Genomic DNA, 20,883 nt, shown 5'->3' with positions numbered 1-20,883 from the left:
TGGTAACTGCATTAACTGGTGAGCTCCGAGAATGTTATCTGCATACTAACTATAAATTATTCCCCAAGATTTGGGTTCCCCCAACCCTGACAAACTGGAAATTAATATTAGGAACAAGCGGTAAAGTGCTATTCACTGAAATATCAGTCTTACGGCCAACTGCAACTTGAAAAGGTCCTTGTGAAACCCAGACTGTCTAGTGTAGTTTATGAAACTGAAAATGTTCTCGAGTTTAAACTTCTGAGAGATAGCTACTATCAAAAACCATCATCAATGAATGCTTGTTCACCTGTAGTTAGATTCTGGCCTTGGTCTCAAGGTGACTGCAGGTAGAAGCCAGAATTCAGTCATTCCAGATAAAGGCTTAAATAGGATCTTCTCACCATTCCTACCCATTGATTTATTCTTCTTGAATGCCAGATGAATATAATGCCTTCCCTTGTTTCTATAACATAACTGTCCTTTAAAAGCTGGGTGTCTTTTAAAAGCTGTCCAACTCTAACAGGATAAAGGTATAAGGGGTCACTGATGAGGGTGGTTCAGATGAACATAAACTAAAAAGCTGTAGAGTGCTTACCTGGGGGGTGCCCAATCATGTCGTGTGCAGTCAAGAAGTGTACCTACGTAAGTCTTGTTCCTCCATGTTACATTCACCACCAACATCCCTGGAAGACAAGAAGACTCAGATATAGACAAGAGAAACGCTGTTGGCCACTGAGAAGAGTATTTTCCATCTGAGTAGCATTCTGGCTCCTGTAGGAGGGTTTAGGGGGTGCTCTAGGTCCCAGTGGGCCTAACAGCATTAGGCTGGAATAGTTCCACAGGAACTGCCTACAACACTACCAGGGCCCCTTAGGATGGGCAACGGTTGCAAAGATTCCATGGTCCAGTTAAGGCACATTTTCCTAACTTTTAAAAATTACGCAGTATTTCAAATACACTAAAAAAATACAAAGGATAACTTAACAAAAACTCATGTACCCACCACCCAGCTCAATGGATTTATAAAATTTTGTGCTATACTTGCAATAGGTTTATTTTTTAAAGAATAAAAACATCATAGTTGAAAACCATTGTTTACTATATTTTCAAACTTGCCATTGATAGGATCATGCTGGGTATATAACTTACCTTTCTCACTTAACATTACAAATTTGAGATTTATCAATGTTGACATGAAGAGCTTAACCCATTTATTTTAATGGTGCTCAAGTATGTCATTGCATAATTTGACCACAATTTATACATATTGTTGATGGAAATTTAGATGTTTCTTGCACATTTTCACTCTTAAATGACATCACAATGAACATTCCTGACATGTTCATTTTATTTAAAAATGGTTTTGAATAGATACCATAGTCACACTCCAAAATTTAAAAGGTAGTAAAAAAAAAAATGCAAACAAACCCCAATATAAAATGAAGTGTCCCTCCTGTCACTGTTCTTCAGCTTTTCAGGCCCCATACTCAGAAACATCCATGGATATCCATGTACTCCTCCAGAGGTATTTTATGTATTTATAAGCAAATATGTTTATATATTCTTCCTCAAATGGTAGCAATGCACACCAATGTTCTGCACATTTTCCACGTAACCATATATTTTGCATCATTCCATATGAGTAAACATAGAACTACTTCATTCTTTTCAATGGCTGCATATGAATGATTTCAAACCGTACCATCATTTATTTATCCAGTCCCCTGTTGATGGACATTTAGGTTGCTTCATTCTTCTGCTATTACAAATAACGCTGAATAAATAACCTAGTACAAATGTTTTATCTTACATATCACAGAATATGTCTGTAAGATAAATTCCTATAAGTAAAACTGCTAATCACAGAGCATTTGTATTTGGATTTTTCATAAATACTGCCAATTTGCCCTCAGAGAGGATGTACTTATTTATAAACCCACTAGTAGTTCATGAGAACACCTGTTGTCCTTTCCCTTTGGCAACATAGTGTTCTCAAACTTTCTGGTTTTGCCAATCTGATAGGAGAAAAATGGTGTTTTATGTAGTTTTAATGTCATGTTTCTTATTATGAGTTTGTACAGCATTTCATTACAAGATACCATTATGAGACATTGGTATTTACCTTCTAATGAACTGTCTGTTCATATCCTTTGCTCATTTTTCTACTGAATTATAGTCTTTTTCTTATTTGTGACTGTTTATATACCACAGTAAGCCTTCTGACTGTACTACAAATCAGATATTTCCCCCGGTTTGTCATTTGCCAACGGTGGTTAATGCTATGCAGAAATTACTTACTTTTAGGTTGTTACATTTATCAATCTTTTATGGCTTCAGAATTTTTGTCATATTTCAAAAGGCTTTCCCCATTCCATCACTTTATTAACAGTTTTTTTTCTTATGGTTTCTTCTGGTATTTTTATGGTTTGATTTTTTATATTTAAATCTTTGATCCACCTGAAATTTAACATGGTATAAAATGTCTGACATGGACTTTTTTTATTGGCTGCGCCGCACAGCTTGTGGGATCTTAATTCCCTGACTAGGGATTGAACTTGGCCCTAGGCAGTGAGAGCACAGAGTCCTAACCACTGGAACTCAGGGAATTCCCTGACATGGAGTTTTTAATTTTGTTTTTTTTTTTTGCCTTAATTCTAAATTATTTTTGGTTAGTTTTACATTGAATGAAGTCAAATATATTAAGCTTTTCCTTTATTGTTTGTGCTTTTTATGTCTTATCACTAGGTCATAAACATTCTACCATGAGATATTTTAAAGGTATCTTTAACAAGCTAAGAATGGTTTTTACATTTTTACTTGTAGAAAAAAAATGAAAAGGAGAATAATATTTTGTCATGTGAAATTATATGAAATTCAAATACTGCTCAGAAATAAAGTTTTATTGGAATACAGCCACATTTATTCATTTGCCCATTGCCTATGCCCGATTTCACGCCTCAAGGCAGAGTTGAGTATGTGTAATAGAGGCTATATGGCCCTCAAAGCCTAAAATATTTACTGTTTGGCCCTTTACAGAAAAGGTTCACCAATCCCTGTTTTAGATCTTTTTTCTTTTCTAATATAAGCATTTAAGGTGTAAATTTCCCTCATAGCCCACTTTAGTTGCAGTCCACAAGTTTTTTTTTTTTTAATGCTTTCCTTTTTTAAAAAAATTTTTATTATTTATTTATTTATTTATTTATTTATTTATTTTAAATTTATGGCTGTGTTGGGTCTTCGTTTCTGTGCGAGGGCTTGCTCTAGTTGTGGCAAGTGGGGGCCACTCTTCATCGCTGTGCGCGGGCCTCTCACTATCGCGGTCTCTCTTGTTGCGGAGTACAGCCTCCAGACACGCAGGCTCAGTAATTGTGGCTCACGGGCCCAGCTGCTCCGCGGCATGTGGGAGCTTCCCAGACCAGGGCTCAAACCCGTGTGCCCTGCATTAGCAGGCAGATTCTCAACCACTGCGCCACCAGGGAAGCCCAGTCCACAAGTTTTGATATGTTTTCATTATCATTCAGGTCAAAACATTTAGTTTCCCTGGCTTTTTTTTTTTGGATTCTGGGTTTATTTGCAAGAGTGTTGTCAAATTTTCAAATACCTGGGAATTTTCCAACTATCTTTTTGTTTCTGATTTCTAATATAATTCTATTGTGATTAGAAAACATACTATATATGATTTCAATTCTTTTAAATTTATTAAGAATTAATTTATGGTATAAAATATGGTCTATCTTGAAGAACATCCCATGTGCACCTGAAAAGAATATTTCAAAATGTATACTCTGCAGTTGTTGGGTAGCCTATAAATGATAGATCAAGTTGATTGATAATGTTTTTCAAATCCTCTATATCCTTATTAATTTTCTGTCTTCTTATCAATTATACTTGCCACTTGTTCTTGATTACTGGAACTCCTATATGGACCTTCTAGACTAATCCTCTTATCTTTCTAGCCTATTTCCCATTTCTTTGTCTTCTGGTTGTATATTATAAGGGATTTCCTTCATCTTCTAGGTTACATACTGAAATTTTCATTTTTGCCATTTTTAATCAAAAAAAAAAGTATCCTTGTTTCATGGGATACAATATTTCATCTCTCTGAAGATACTTCATTATATATTTTTTTCTCTCAATAGTCTTTTGCTCTCTCAGTAGTTTTTTCCCTCTAACTCCTTTTTTTCTGTTTGTTTTGTCCTACAATCTCTTGTTTTTCAGGTTTTCCTCAAAAAGTTTGGTGACCTTCGGATCTTGTTCATATTTAAATGAAAGGTAATAAAAATTGGACGGGAAGCACTATGTGTGGGCCTTTCCATTAAGCCATGAATACTGGTAGAGATTTTTCCTCCTTTCCAGGACTTGTCAGATTCCCCAGAGAGGAACTCTTTAATTTCTTACCTGCCTGCCAGTTTCTCTATGTTATATGGATTTTCACTTAGTCCTTGGTACAGCACCCTGCCTTCCTCTATGCCCAGTGTCCCTGCTCTGGTTGAAACTCTCCGAAGAATGAACATCAGTTTTCTGTAATGGCAGAGGAGCTGTGTAGGATGGGGATAATAATGCACAGCCTTTGCTTCTTCTCTAGACCTTCAGCCAGTCTTCTGTCTTCAGCTTCACCTCATATTCCCTGTGTTCAAAGGTACTCTGATATTTCCAATTTCTGAATATTTCTAGAAATCTGTAGTGCAAACTCCTTATTCTTGGCTCTCCTTCCTCCCAACCTCAGGTAAACAAAGAAACAAACAAACAAGCTTCTGTTTTTTCAGGTCTCTTAAATTAGCATTGTGCACCTGCTTTCTAGTGTCCCAAGTTTTACTGATTTATACCTGTCTGTCTTCTTTACCTTGTGAGTTTATATCTTAAAAACAAAATCCCTTTACTGACATTTGAATGGGTTTTAGGGGGAAGGTAGGAGGTAAACATGTACTTTCAATCTACCATATTTAACCAGAATACTGAATTTACTCTTTTTTTTTAAATAAATAAATTTATTTATTTTTGGCTGTGTTGGGTCTTCGTTGCTGCTCGAGGGCTTTCTCTAGTTGCGGTGAGCGGGGCTGCTCTTTGTTGCGGGCTTCTCATTGCGGTGGCTTCTCTTGTTGTGGAGCACGGGCTCTAGGCGTGCGGGCTTCAGTAGTTGTGGTGTGCGGGCTCAGTAGTTGTGGCTCGTGGGCTCTAGAGAGCAGGCTCAGTAGTTGTGGCGCATGGGTTTAGTTGCTCCGCGGCATGTGGGATATTCCCGGACCAGAGATGGAACCCGTGTCCCCTGCATTGCCAAGCGGATTCTTAACCACTGTGCCACCGGGGAAGTCTCCCTGAATTTACTTTTATTTATCTGTTTGGTATACAGTACTTGGAGTGTACAACCTACCTAGTTAAGTTTCTAATTAGAATTTCTCTAATTCAGGAAAGTCATTACCTATTATATATTAATTTATTGTCTTTCTGCCATTCTTTTCATTTTTTTTTTTCTAGGACTGATGTTGATCTCTCATATAGTTTTTCTTTGTGCTTGATTCTTCCAATTTATAATCTTTTCTTTGACTATATGTAGCCTAGAATTTATCCAATGTGTTGAGGTTTTTAAAAAATTTCAATGACTATAATATATAATTATATTTAAATGAACTTTTTCTCATTTCCAAAATTTTAAACTGGTTAATTTTTCATATCTACATGACATTATTTAATTACTGGCTGTTTGGTTCATAGTTTTATTTTTTATTTTTTTCATAGTTTTATTTTTAATAGAGTTTATTATTCTGTTTCTCTTTAAGAATTCTAAACATACTTATTACAGTCTTTGTACCATATGTTAATTTCATCAGGTGTGCATTCAATTCCTGATGGTTAAATTTTTAAAATTTAAAATTTTTGAGATAATTATAGATTCACATACAGTTGTAAGAAATAATAAAGAGATCTCACATGCCCTTTAATGGTAACATTTTACAACAAAACTATAGTATAATATCACAACCGAGATTCTGCCATTGATGTAATGAAGATACAAAATATTTCCATCAACACAAGGGTACCTCATGTTGTCCTTTTCTAGCTACACTCATTTCCCTCCCATCCCCACCCCTCCTCAATTCCTGGCAACTAGTAATGTGTTTCTCATTTCTATAATTTTGTCATTTCAAAAAAATTATATAAATGGAATCATACAGTATATAACCTTTTGGGACTGTTTTTTTTTTTTTTTCCTACCAGCATATAGTTCTCTGGAGATTTATCCAGGTTGTTGTATGTATCAATAGTTTAGTCCTTTTTATTGGTGGTTTGGTATGGAGATACCATAGTTTGTCTTACCACTCACCTGCTGAAGGACATCTGGGTTGTTTCCAGTTTTTGGCTATTATGAATAAGCTGCTATACACATTTGTGTACAGGTTTTTGTGTGAACTTAAGTTTTTTGGTTTTTTAAAAATAAGATTTGTTTATTTATTTATTGGTTTTGTTTTGGCTGTGCCGCACAGCATAGCATGTGGGATCTTAGTTCCCTGACCAGGGATCAAACCTCCACCCCCTGCAGTGGGAGCACGAAGTCTTCACCAGTGGACCACCAAGGAAGTCCCCTGAACTTAAGTTTTCATCTCTCCAAAATAAATACCCAAGAATGCAATTACTGGGTCATATTGTAGTTGCATTTAGTTTTGGTTTCTTTTTTAACTTTTAAAAAAATATTTATTTATTTATTTTATTTTTGGCTGCGCTGGGTCTTTGTTGCTGCACGCGGGCTTTCTCTAGTTGTAGCGAGTGGGGGCTACTCTTCGTTGCAGTGCGCGGGCTTCTCATTTTGTGGCTTCTCTTGTTGTGGAGCACGGGCTCTAGGTACGTGGGCTGAATAGTTGTGGCTCATGGGCTTAGTTGCTCCGCCGCGTATGGGATCTTCCCAGACCACGGATCGAACCCGTGTCCCATGCATTGGCAGGCGGATTCTTAACCACTGCACCACCAGGGAAGTCCTCTCTCTCTCTTTTTAATCTTAGCCATTCTAATAGTTGTATAGTAATATCTCATATTGTGATTTTTAATTTGCATTTCCCTAATGCTAATGATGTTAAACAGCTTTTTCATGTGCTTATCTGCCATCTGTATATCCTCTTTGGTGAAATATCTGTTCATATTTTAGCTCATTTTCTGACTGGATTGTTTCCTACTGTTGAGTTTTGAGAGTTCTTTATGTATTCTAGATACTAGTCCTCTGTTGGATATTTCTGTATATTATATATATATATATATATATATATATATATATATATATATATATATATATAAATAATGTAAAGGTTTTTTAGTTGTATTTAGTGGGAGAAATCAGGAAAGGTATGTCTACTCCATCTTCCTCAAAATGGAAGTCCTGGTTAATTTTTAGTGGTTATCTTTCTTAGCATTAGATTTCTATTATATATAATTTTGGTTTCCAGTCTCTTTTTTGAATGAGATGTTTTTGTTACTAATTTACCCCCTTCTCTGTTTAATAGCTTTGCAATTTCTTCCATCTAGCCCCCTAAGGACCTAGTCTGAAGAGGTCTTCTAATGGCCTGAGCCATTAGAAGATATTTAAGATATCACAGTTCTAATCATTGAACCAGCAGGCAGCTTCTTCACAACTCCTTAGGCTTCCCTCCTCCCCCACTCAATTAACTTTTTTTCTTTTTTAAGTAACAAATTCTTTATCAAGGGCAATTTTTTTAAAGCTCCAACAATGGGTAGGTTCTATTATAATCAAACCTAATACAGTAGATTGATTTCATTAGTTGCTCCAATTCTTTACCTTTCTCTGAATCTACACAATTTGCCATGCAACCAACTTGCCACTTGTCACTCTGGTGTGAAGCCCTATACCTATATACCCTTTAAAAAAAATCTGCTTTATAGTTATAATTTATATACAATAAAATCCATTGTTTTAAAATATATAATTTGATGAGTGTGATTAATATTTACAGTTGTATAATTACTACCACAATCAATTTATAGAACATTTCCATTAGTCAAAAAGTACTCAGCCCTTGTGCAATCAATCTCATTTCACCATCCCCAGCCCCAGACAATGACTAATCTGGTTTATATTCCTATAGCTTTGCCTTTTCCAGAATTTCATATACAATGAATCAGACAGCATGCAGTCTTCCACATCTGGCTTCTTTCACTTAACATAATGCTTTTGAGATTCACCATGTTGTTGCATGTGTCAGTAAGTAGTTCATTTCTTTTTGTTGCTAAGTTCAATTAACTTTTTAAAAGTCTCCTTCCATGAGACTGGTTGGGGAGTTGGCATCCTACTCCCCTGGCCTCAAGTTCTCTCTATTTATGAACTATCTCTATAGATATTTTCAGTACCAGGAACTCATCTCTCAGGCACCATTCTCTGGTCCCATACCTGGAGGCCAGCAGGCCCACAGTTTCAGCCTCATTCAGTGACTTGCATCTCTTCTGTTTTTGGTCCATGGATAAGATTATTTTGTTTGTGAGCCCAAACATGTTCTTTGATTTTCACTTTATATATTTTACTTCTTGCTATGTGTTCAGAACAAAAGGGATGTGTCGTAAGTTTGAATACAGTAATTCAATGTGCCCAAAGGCACATTTTCTATGTAATGTATCTAGAGAATAAGACTCTAGAATTCGGACTTCCCTGGTGGCACCGTGGTTAAGAATCTGCCTGCCAATGCAGGGGACACGGGTTCGAGCCCTGGTCTGGGAGGATCCCACATGCCGCGGAGCAACTAGGCCTCTGCGCCACAACTGCTGAGCCTGTGCTCTAGAGCCCGCGAGCCAAAACTACTGAAGCCTGCGCACCTACAGCCTGTGCTCCGCAACAAGAGAAGACACTGCAATGAGAAACCCATGCACCACAATGAAGAGTGGCCACTTCTCGCCACAACTGGAGAAAGCCCGTGTGCAGCAACGAAGACCCAACACAGCTAAAAATTAAAAAAAAAAAGAAAAAAAAAAAAGAACTGAGCAGAAAAGAAAAAAAAAAAACAACTTAAAAGACTCCAGAATAAGTCTTTTGTTTGTCTTTGGTCATAGACTAATAAAATACTATTTGATTAAGCACTCCCAGGGCCTATCTGTAATAACTCAACCATATTCTTCTTTGATGTAGAATGCTGTCTAAAGATAACTGAACTTGCAGTCAGAAAACCTTAGTCCAAATCCTTGCTCTGGGACTTCCCTGGTGGTCCAGTGGTTAAGACTCCATGCTCGCAATGCAGGGGGCCCGGGTTCGATCCCTGGTCAGGGAACTGGATCCCGCATGCCACAACTAAGAGCCTGCATGCCGCAACTAAGACCCAACGCAGCCAGAAATAAATAAATAAATACATAAATTAAAAAAAAAAAAAAGTTACTTTGTAAATAAGGAAATGGAAGCCCAGAAAGGTTAAGTAATTTACTCATTACTCATTATTGATGAGTGGTCAGATCTTCAAGGCATTACACATCTATCTCTTAATGGGTTCTGATTCTTTTTACACAACTTCCTTAATATGTCCCTTTATCTTCATCTTAGATAAAAGATACATAAAGGACTGTAGGGAGGCATCCAGGGGGGAAAAGGACAGGATTCCTATCCCTTTCTAGGGCCCTGGCATCTTAAGCGAAATGACAAACCTCCTAAGAAAGCAATTAGGCTAAATTCTCTCTGGCTGTTAGCAAAGTGAATCCATATGGATGTCTCCTCCCAGTGATGGGCTGCTCTGATTACTGTATAACCAATTTGAATAGGAACAGGGTACATTTATTTCTAGACAAGGTAAGACTTAGAAGTAGGCACCTCATTAACAAGGGCAGATGATCACAGCTATATATAGAGAGCAGGTATACAATCAGAAGAGGAATGTTATTCCTCCTCTTGAAACAGCTGGGTAGGAACACGTGTTTATAAATCTGTCTCCCTCCTCTGGTATAATCTGCAAACGTTAACAATAATGAATGAGCTGAAAAGATGACAGGTCAGAGTGCTGGAAATGGGAGAGGGGAAGAGGAAAAATTCCAATATGGAAAAACAAAATGGAGGCTTGTTTAAATGTCAGAGCAAACAGTTTTCTGAAGTATAACTCTCTTCCTACAAGGTTCTGAGTTGAGACAGCTGGGAGAATAAGAAGACAGGAAGGAAAAAGCAGAAAATAACACTTAACAGACCTAGTTTCTCTATTAAGGGCTAGCTTTAAGGCAGCAAGTAGGCTGAAGAGAAAGAGAAAAGTTAGTTTTCATTTTAGAAAGCTTTCTATTTTGAATAAGTGTTCACAAAATAAGGAAAGGGTTGGCATGTTTGAAGATAATAAAAATAATAATATGCTAAAAGTAGTAGTAAAAGTAGTGCTTTGTGTTTCTCTAGGAGGTTATTTTCATATTTACCAAGGGCCTCACAGACATAATCTCATTAAACATTACTAAGTTTTAGAGTGCTGAGTTAAGTATTCTCCCTTCTTAAAGGCGATCAACACCGGAACACGGTAAAGGGGAAATGACTTAGGTATGAGGCAGCAATCAGGTTCCCCCAGGTCACAGGAGGAGTGCAGTGTTAAGACAAAACCCAATCCCAAAGCAGCACTACTTTGTTTCGAGGACAATTCAAAACAGTTGTGCAGGGACTTCCCTGCTGGTCCAGTGGTAAGAATCTGCCTTCCAATGCAGGGGACATGGGTTTGACCCCTGGATGGGGAACTAAGATCCCACGTGCGGTGGGGCAGCTAAGCCCACGCACCACAACTACTGAGCCCACGTGATCTAGAGCCCTTGGGCCACAACTAAGAGAGCCCGCGTGCCGCAACTACTGAGCCCATGCACTTTGCTGCCACAATGAGAAGCCCACATGCTGCAATGAAGAACCTGCGTGCCCATATCTGTGGAACCTAGAAAATGGTACAGGTGAACCGGTTTGCAGAGCAGAAATTGAGACACAGAAGTAGAGAACAAATGTATGGACACCAAGGTTGGAAAGTGGCTAGGGGTGGGGGTGGTGGTGTGATGAATTGGGAGATTGGGATTGACATGTATACACTGATGTGTATAAAATGGATGACTAATAAGAAAATAAATAAATAAGTAAACATTAAAAAAAAACCTGCGTGCCGTGACTAAGACCCGACGCAGCCAAATAAATAAATTAAATAAATAAATAAATCAATAAATAAATATTGAAGGAAAAAAAAAAAAACAGTCGTGCAGTCAAGACTGATACAAGCACAATAGTGGAAAGAGTAAATTTTACCTCCAGAGCCCTCATTTTTACCATTTCCACTTAGTACATGCTTTCTCTCAGGGATCTAATAACCTAATGCTCCGTTGACCACTTTCCTTCTTGTATGCCATGTGCTTCCTTGCTTCCTAGCTTCCACTTTCCTTCTTGAAAACACTTCCTTCATTTGGCTTCCAGGACAAGGACACCACACTGGCCTGATTTTCTTCTTATTGTTCTGCTCACTCCTTCTCAGCACCTTTTGCTGTTACTTCTTCATATCTAACTAATGACTCAAACTTCTATCTCCAGCACCTACCTTTTCCAGATTCATATATCTAATTGCAAATTTGACATTTCCATTTGATGTCTCAAAAGAGATTTCAAACTTAACATGACCCAAACTGAGCTCCTGATATCCACCTGTTCCTTGACCACTCCCTTGCCCCCTGCTCCCAATAACAACTTGGCCTGAGTTTTCCCTATTTCAGGTAATGGCATTTCCATCCTTTCAGGTGTTCAGGTCAAAAACCTTGGGAGTTCTGCTTGACACCTCTCTTACTCTCACACCCCACATCCGACAGGCAGCAAATCTTGTTGGCTCAACCTTCAAAATATATCCAGATTTTGATCATATCTCACTATCTCCACTTCTCTGGCTCCAAGTACTCCTCTAATTATTGCTATACCCATCCTATCCCTCTCTGACCCATTCTCAACACAGGAGCCAGAGAGATCCTGTTAAAATCCAAGTCATAGCCTATCATTCCTCTACTCAAAACCTTCCAAAGGCTTCTTTCCATTTCACCCAGATTAAAGGGCAAAATTCTTATTGTGATCTTAAAGGATTCATGTGCTCTTGGCCCTCATTACCTCTCTGATCAACATCATCTTCTACTACTCTGCCCCTCACACTCTGTTCTGGCACGTGAGCTACTTGTTCCTTGAACACAAGAAGCATGTTCTCATCTTAGGGCCTTGAACTTGCCATTCCATCATCAGTAACATCCCTTCCCCCCATCCCCCATATTCTCAAAGCTACTTTCCCTTCATTTCTTTCAAATATTTTCTCAAAAGTCATCTCAGTGAGGCCATCCCTCATTCCCACTCCCCACTTATATACTTTCTAGTTCCCTTTCCTACCTTCCTCCCCATAATATTTATCAGTATGTAACATAGCAGAAATTTTATTTATTCATCTTGCTTATTGTCTGTTCAGTCCTATTAGAATGTAAGCTCTATGAAGAGCAAGATTTTTGTCAGTTTTTTTGGACTGCTGTATCTATAAGAACTAGAAACATTTTTGGCATATAGTAGATGCTCAATAAATATATGCTGAATGAATGAATGCTCCTTGTTTCTCTCCAGAAACTCTGTTCAAGTAAGGTATAAAAAACTGATAAACAGAAACCTCAATTAAATAGTGTTGGGGGACCACAAGAAGGAGCTCTCATGCCCTGTGATGATAGCAGAGCCCAAACAGTAGGAAGAAAGACTCCTCTTCTTTCCTGGCAAGGACTCAGCCAATGAAAAGCTATGGACTCTGTTTACTATAGTGTTCCCAATTTCCCTTTCCCCTTTATAAAAGTGTTCTTCCCTTGCTGTGCAGGAACTTGCATGTGGCTCACCATGGTTGCAGACGCTGAATTGCAATTCTCTGCTGATCTCAAATAAGCCCATCTTTGCTGGAGAAATACCTGGCCATCTATTTGATTTAGGTCAACATTTTGGTGGCCCATATGGGGACCAGAGGAGACCCCTGAAGACTCCAGGACTGGTGAGCAAACAGGTGAGGTACCCACAGTTGAGCCCACTGAGCTCACTGCTTTTCTGGCTGACCCTGGAATTTGGAGGGTCTTTCTCCTGGATCCAAGCTCATGCCCTCTTTGTGTATGAAGCTCTCCAGGCTTTACTCAGGATCCATTTTAAGGTTTTGTTTTTCTGGTTAAGGCCTTATTCTGTATGGCCTTGTTTGGCACTCATTTGGCACTTCAGTGTGATTTTGAAATCAGACTGTTTTAACTGAAGTTGGGTGAGAAGCTATTGGCCCATTCCTCTGGGAACAGGGGCTGCTTCACTGAAACTGTGCCAGTTCAGTCACTGGCCCATTCCTATGGACTAGGGGCTGTTCTCTGGAAAATGGCTGAAAAGCCTTTGGCCTGGTTCCTCCAGGTACAGGCTGTTTCCTTAGAAATGGCTGTGTTAGCTTGCAGGCTGTTTGAATTGAGCTGTTTGAACTGTAAGTTGTTTGAGCTGTTTGAAAATTGTTCTTTTACTCTAGAGGAAAACCTCTGAGAAATGGGATCCCAGTTATCTGTGGGCCCCCACACCCTGCGACTCTGGCCAATTTTATGTTTAAAAACTGTGGTCCTTCCTCATGCGCATTTCTAACTAAATGGACCAACCTGTCCAAAGGCAATTTAGAATATCAACGGCCATTTGGGGGAACTTTTAAAATCTCCAAACTTAATTTCCTTAAAACTGAACTGGACTACAATAGCTCAGAAATTTCCAGAGCTGAATGGTATGCCTATTTCAACTGGCATTTTAAGGCTTCCAAACATTATCAGAAACCTAAAACTGCTTCTCTGCAAAATAAGATTTTAAGATTAACTGAGGTAAATAAATGATTAAAGAAAGATAAAATGGCTCCTGAAATCTCAGGCTCTTCTTCTTGGCTTCTTTGTCTCAGGCTCCACGTCTGGCACCCCCTTTCTCTCCCTTGGCTTCCTATGGCCAGACTCTGCCTCCAGCACCATTTCAATCATTCCTTCTATACTGCCTCTGCCTCCTCTTTACCCTCAATTCCCTCATACAAATTCTCTCCCGGAACTTACCCCCTCTCTGAAACTCTCCCAGCTCCCTTTTCCTCTCAACTTGTTAGAACCTGTCCCTTAAAAATTAAGCCTTCTGGGCTTCCCTGGTGGCACAGTGGTTAAGAATCCACCGGCCAATGCAGGGGACACGGGTTCAAGCCCTGGTCTGGGAAGATCCCACATGTCACGGAGCAACTAAGCCAGTGTGCCACAACTACTGAGCCTGCGCTCTAGAGCCCACAAGCCACAACTACTGAGCCCATGAGCCACAACTACTGAGCCTGCGTGCTACAACTACTGAAGCCCATGCACCTAGAGCCCATGCTCTGCAACAAGAGAAGCCACTGCAATGAGAAGCCTGTGCACCGCAACCAAGAGTAGCCCCCACTTGCCACAACTATAGAAAGCCTGCGTGCAACAACGAAGACCCAATGCAGCCAAAAATAAATAAATAAAATAAATTTTAAAAAAATCATAAAAAAAAATTAAGCCTTCTGAGGATCCAGAGGTTAAACCCTTAATTTCTTATATTCCCTTATATTGAACTGTGAGCCATTGTCAAAGATTTTCCCAAAGTAACTGAAGATCCTCACAGATTTTCTGAGGGATTTATTTTTAAAAATTTTATTGATTGATTGATTGATTGATTGATTTTTACTTGGTTGCACCGGGTCTCAGTTGTGGCTTGTGGGCTCTTTTTTTTTTTTTTTTTAATATCTTTATTGGAGTATAATTGCTTTACAATGTTGTGTTAGTTTCTGTTGTACAACAAAGTGAATCAGCTATAAGTATACATATATCCCCACATCCCCTCCCTCTTGAGCCTCCCTCCCACCCTCCCTATCCCACCTGCATGGGCTCCTTAGTTGCTACATGCGAACTCTAAGTCGCGGCATGTGTGTGGGATCTAGTTTCCTGACCAGGGCTCGAACCCAGGCCCCCTGCATTGGGAGCACAGTCTTAACCACTGCATCACCAGGGAAGTCCCTGAGGAATTTAATATAGTCATTCAAATTTACCAATTTGGTTTCCCTGACTTATATCAGCTAGTTCATATACTTGTTGGTGAAGGCCAGGCCCAGCATTGGATGAAAACTGCTAATTGGGAAAATCCTGAAATGTCTCTAGAATTACAACTGGGAGACCAGCCCACTAACTTACTACATGATCAGGTTCGAGATATGGCTAAGCGACTTCATTGAGCAATTCTTAGGGCTTTTCCAAAGCCTGTTGATTGGAACAAACTTCAGGCTTGCATACAAAAATCTGATGAAACTGTTCATAACTATTATAATCGACTTCAGATTAAAAAAAAAAAATTCTGGTCTTCCTTCATGTGTTGGTTCCACCTGGTAGTTTTTAACTCTATTTTTATTAATGGGCTGAACTGGGATCTTTCCCATCTAGTAGAAAAGACCAGGATGGAATGGGAAACTATGTCCATCCCAGATTTAATTAATCTGACAAACCAGCTCTCTTGCACTCTAGATGAGTCACCTAAATGGGAGACCACCAAAATTCTTAATCTTCAAATCCAGCAAATGAAGGCTCCTAAACAAAACCAAAACCCTCCTAGTTTCTGCTATTACTGCAAAGAGCTAGGACATTGGAAAAGAGATTGCTACAAATTTAAGTACTTTAGGCATCTTCAGCTCTCTAACCAGCCTTTCCAACATCCTCCCAACTCTCAATTATGGGGCTCTAAGGAACTACCAGGGATTTTCCCAATTCTCCCTCTTAATCGACTTGGAGAAACATTTCTCCAGATTGGGAATGGGTCTCTTCCAGTCCTAAATGATGCTGGAGCCACACTCTCAGTGCTCAACCCAACTAATATAAAGCAGCCCCTGCCTGGGAATATTAAAGCATTTCAGGACTTCCCTGGCAGTCCAGTGGTTAAGACTCCATGCTTCCAATTCAGGGGGCTCAGGTTCGACCCCTGGTTGGGGAACTAAGATCCCACATGCCACGAGACGTGGCCAAAAAAACCCCCCAAAACCCCAGTTCAAATAGTGGGGATCTCTAATGAACCTCAAAAGGTTCCTATCTCTGACCAATTCCCTTTTGTTTAGGCCCTTTCAGATACATACACCCTTTCCTCCTTAGTTTCTCTGTCCCTACCCATTTATTAGGCCGAGACTTCTTAGAGAAGTATCATGCCAAAATTTCTTTCTCCCAAAAGGAAGAGTTAACTCTAGAATTTGACAGTAGTCATCAAAGTAACCAGCCAGGTGAATTAAATGATCCTTTGACATCTTTTTATTTGTTCTAGAGCTGATTCTGGAAACACTGATCATTTGTCCCTATTGAATCAGCTACCACCTTCCTTATGGGCAAAATCTCCAACTGATATTGGCAAAATTAATAGTGCATCTCCCATCAAGTTTCACATAGATTCCTCAAAACCTCTTCCCAGAATTAATCAATATCATATAAAGTAAAGCAGCCCTTCAAGGCACAAAGCCCATAATTGAAGATTACAAGGCTTGAGGCCTCTTTACCCCTTGTACTAGCCCCTGTAACACTTCTATTTTCCCAGTGAGAAAACCTAAGGGCCAAGGGTGGAGGCCCAGGACCTCTGAGCAAAAAAAACAACACTGTAGGAAGTTCCCTGGTGGTCCAGTGGTTAGGATTTGGCACTTTCACTGTTGTGGCCCGAGTTCAATTCCTGGCTGGGGAAATAAGATCCCGTAAGCTGCGCGGCACGGCCAAAAACAAACAAAAAAACAAACAAAAAAAACATTGTTATCCCTCAATACCTTGTTGTTCCTAACCCTCATACGTTACTAACATCTATTACTATCAGAAGTAAATTCTTTACTGTAACTGATTTATGAGTTCACTCTTTAGTATTCCAGTTGATGAAGCTAGCCAACACCTGTTTGCCTTCATTTGGGAAGAAAAACAATTCACCAGGACAGTAATGTCTCAAGGGCTTTATTGAGAGCCCTTCATTTCTCACCAACCCTGAAGGCTGATCTGGATGATATAAAGTTCAGGGGTTCTACTTTGTTGCAGTATGTAGATGATTTGCTTCTTTGCTCTCCTTTTCTCTTCACAGGAAGACAGCGACCACTTGCTAAAACTTTCAGGTTTAAAACTATTATATATAGGATGGATAAACAACAAGGTCCTACTGTATAGCACAGGGAACTATATTCAATATCCTGTGATAAACCACAATGGAAAAGAATATATATATATGCATAACTGAGTCACTTTGTTGTACAACAGAAATTAAAGACAACACCGTAAATCAACTATACTTCAATAAAATTAAAAAACAAACAAACAAACTTTTAGGCTTAAAGGGACACAAGGTCATCAAAGAAAAACTGCAGTTTGCCCAAACCTAGTTTCAATATTTAGAGCATCTGATCTCAAAATAAGGGCTACAATCAGATCCAGATAGACTTCATGGTGTCCTAAGTTTCCCCAAACCCAAAACTAGGTGCCAACTGAGAGGGATTCTTGAGCTACTGGTTATTGCTTAAATTGGATTCTAAATTTCTCTCTATGGCCAAACCTCTGTATGTCTTACTCAACATTAACAATCCTGACCCAATTTTATGGGAAGAACTGGACAACATGGCCTTTAAGTCCTTAAAGGGGAGTTTTATGAATCCACCTGCTCTTGGGCATCACAATTATCAAATTCCCCTTTTCCTTTTTTGTTTATGAAAAGGAAGGGAATGCCCTTGGGGTACCTACCCAAAAACAAGGGACCACCAACAACCCATAGGATATTATAGCCAGTAACTGGACTCTGTGGCATGGGAACACCTCCTGCCCTTGCCTTAGAGCCATTACAGCCACTGCCCTTTTGGTTAAAGCAACCAAGAAAATCACTATGGGATGCCCTTTAGCCATTTTTATACCTCATGCAGTAGAAGTTCTGAATTATCATCACACTCAACATTTCTCAGCAGCCAAATGAAAGCAGCCAAATCTCTGTCATGGCTCAAAGGGATATTTCCCCAAATGATGACTTAGGGAAACTGGCTAGAGAAGCCCAACAATTGGCCTCAGAAAAGGAAAAGCAAGGTTGGAAATTCAACCATTTTTGGTTTGATAAAAAGAGAAAGCTCTGGTTTGGACCAAATAACAACCCAGTCTTACAGAGGACTCTAAAATTCCCACTCCCCACCACTGTCCATGCATTAAACTACTGGTGTACTGACAAAATGATCGCATTTATAAACCAGTATGAGTGGGGAAACATTAAGAAAGCTACAAAAAGTGACTACCGCACTTGTCCCACTTGTCCAAAGTACAACCCAGGGAAGCCTGTTTGTACTGCTCCTGGACGTTTTAAACTGCTTAATTCGGGACTTCCCTGGTGGTCCAGTGGTAAAGAATCTGCCTTCCAACGCAGGGGACACGGGTTCGATCCCTGGTCGGGGAACTAAGATCCCACATGCTGCGGGGCAACAAAACCCGCGTGCCACAACTACTGGGCCTGCGTACCACAACTACAGAGCCCACGCGCTACAACTACAGAGCCCATGTGCTCTGGAGCCCGCGCCACAACTAGAGAAGAGAAAACCCGCATGCCACAACTAGATCCCGCGTGCTGCAACGAAGACCCGACGCAGCCAAATAAATAAATAAATAAAATTTTAAAAATGCTACTAAACTGATTAATTTGAGGTTTGGCAAATGGATGTCATACAACTCCCTCCATCTCATGGGTGTGAATATATTTTAGTCATGGTCTGTATGTTTTCACAATGAACTGAAGCCTTCTCTTGCAGACAGGCTACTGCCTCTTGTGGCTAAGGTCTTTTTGGAAAAGATTATCCCTACCTGGGGAACTCCTCTCAAACTTTACAGTGATCGAGGAACCCATTTTACTGGCCAGGTACTTCAATGAGCCTGTGCTGTTTATCCGGTTTTACAAGTTTCACTGTGCTTACCACCCTCAATCCTCTGGTTTCGTGGAACACACCAACCGCATTTTTAACACTGAATTGGCAAAACTGGTAGAGGCCCTCCAAATACCTTGGCCAAAAGCATTGCTGTTAGTCCTTCCAAATCTCAGATCCACCCCTTTTAGAACTCATAAACTCTCACCCTTTGAGATAGTCATAAGATGTCCAATGCACTTGGCTTCTGCTTCTTTTGACCCACAAGTGGTAAAAGGAGAGATACTCTAATACTGCAAAGGCCTAACTGCTTCTATTAAAAATAACCATGCTTTCAGCCACTATGGAGAACAGTATGGAGGTTCCTTGAAAAACTAAAAATAGAACTACCATATGACCCAGCAATCCCACTACTGGGCATATACCCTGAGAAAACCATAATTCAAGAAGAGTCATGTACCACAATGTTCACTGCAGCACTATTTACAATAGCCAGGACATGGAAGCAACCTAAGTGTCCATCGACAGATGAATGGATAAAGAAGATGTGGCACATATATACAATGGAATATTACTCAGCCATAAGAATAAACAAAACTGAGTTATTTGTAGTGAGGTGGATGGACCTAGAGTCTGTCATACAGAGTGAAGTAAGTCAGAAAGAGAAAAACAAATACCGTATGCTAACACATATATATGGAATCTAAAAAAAAAAATGGTTCTTATGAACCTAGGGGCAGGACAGGAATAAAGACACAGACGTAGAGAATGGACTTGAGGACAAGGGGAGGGGGAAGGGTAAGCTGGGACGAAGTGAGAGAGTAGCATGGACATATATACACTACCAAATGTAAAATAGATAGCTAGTGGGAAGCAGCTGCATGGCACAGGGAGATCAGCTCCGTGCTTTGTGACCACCTAGAGGGGTGGGATAAGGAGGGTGGGAGGGAGACGCAGAGGGAGGGGATATGGGGATATACGTATGCATATAGCTGATTCACTTTGTTATACAGCAGAAACTAACAACACTGTAAAGCAGTTATACTCCAGTAAACATGTTAAAAAAAAATAAAATAACCATGCTTTGGTAAAGCAGTCTTTTCACAGTGTACCCTTGGGAGACGAAGACCTTAAGCATCACACCTTGTAACCTGGAGATTTCACCTATTGGGAAAGAATTCTCTTATACCTCACTGGAAAGGCCCCTATCGGGTACTGCTAACCAACCCTTGTACCACCAAACTCCAAGAAACAGATTCTTGGTGAGTCATGTGATACAAGTAAAGAAAGCACCAAACCCTGACTGGACCTGCACATTATCTGGGTTGCCTGAAAGTGAAGATTTCCCAGAACAGAAGCGACAACATCTGATGAGACAGCTTTCCCAAGATATCTGGACCAGCCCTGTTGGAAGTTTGTTGCCAAACCTCTGATGATGATATAACACTTCAGATGATCTCAAATGTTTATGATCTTGATAACATACGGACTTCAGATAAAAAGTGCTTGAGAATTCTGCCTTCTACCCTCCCTTTTCACTCGAACGTGACCTCAATAGGTTTCCAATTTGTGCACTTTCCCTCTGCCTTGAGACATTACACCTAGGAAAGGTCCTTCCTGGCACTGAGGGACAAAAAGCTGCTGAAACTAGAAAAACTGACTTTTGGTTAGTGATGTTTTCAGAGAAAGATCTTGATTAAAAGGGGGAAATGTAAAAGATTAATAAACAGAAACCTCAATTAAATAGAGCTGGGAGACCAGAAGAAGGAGCTCTTATGCTCTGTGATAACAGCAGAGCCCAACAGGAAGAAGAATGACTCCTCTTCTTTCCTGGCAAGGACTCAATCGTGGTTTCTTTGTTTACTTTAGCACTCCCAGCTTCCCTTTCCCATCTATAAAAGTGTTTTCCTTCCCTTGCCATGTAGGGACTTGCATGTGGCTTACCATGGTTGCAGACCCCAAATTGCAATTCTCTGCCTATCCTGAATAAACCCATCTTTGCTGGAGAAATATTTGGCAGTTT

At 39.7% G+C, this 20,883-nt stretch overlaps 2 protein-coding genes across 10 annotated transcripts in view; one reads left to right on the top strand and one right to left on the bottom strand.

Annotated features, from left to right (window-relative positions):
* The window catches only part of LOC309624796 (uncharacterized protein), a 99,755-nt gene extending 78,885 nt beyond the window's left edge, over nucleotides 1–20,870 (top strand). Inside the window, 2 exon segments of the mRNA XM_082383402.1 lie at nucleotides 4,201–4,254; nucleotides 12,789–20,870. The gene's annotated coding sequence lies outside the window, so the exon portion shown is untranslated.
* Nucleotides 1–20,883, bottom strand: part of ZNF609 (zinc finger protein 609) — a 228,111-nt gene that overhangs the window by 11,508 nt on the left and 195,720 nt on the right. For all 9 annotated transcript variants that reach the window (XM_082383226.1, XM_082383230.1, XM_082383231.1 and 6 more), the window contains one exon: nucleotides 578–665. In XM_082383226.1, coding sequence (XP_082239352.1) covers nucleotides 578–665 — 88 coding nt within the window. The remainder of the gene's footprint in view (nucleotides 1–577; nucleotides 666–20,883) is intronic.

The sequence above is a fragment of the Balaenoptera borealis genome (genome assembly GCF_965194805.1).
Source record: "Balaenoptera borealis genome assembly, chromosome: 3".
Classification (NCBI taxonomy): domain Eukaryota; kingdom Metazoa; phylum Chordata; class Mammalia; order Artiodactyla; family Balaenopteridae; genus Balaenoptera; species Balaenoptera borealis.
Note: the sequence above shows the minus strand (reverse complement) of the source record. Positions and strands in the feature narration are given on the sequence as shown.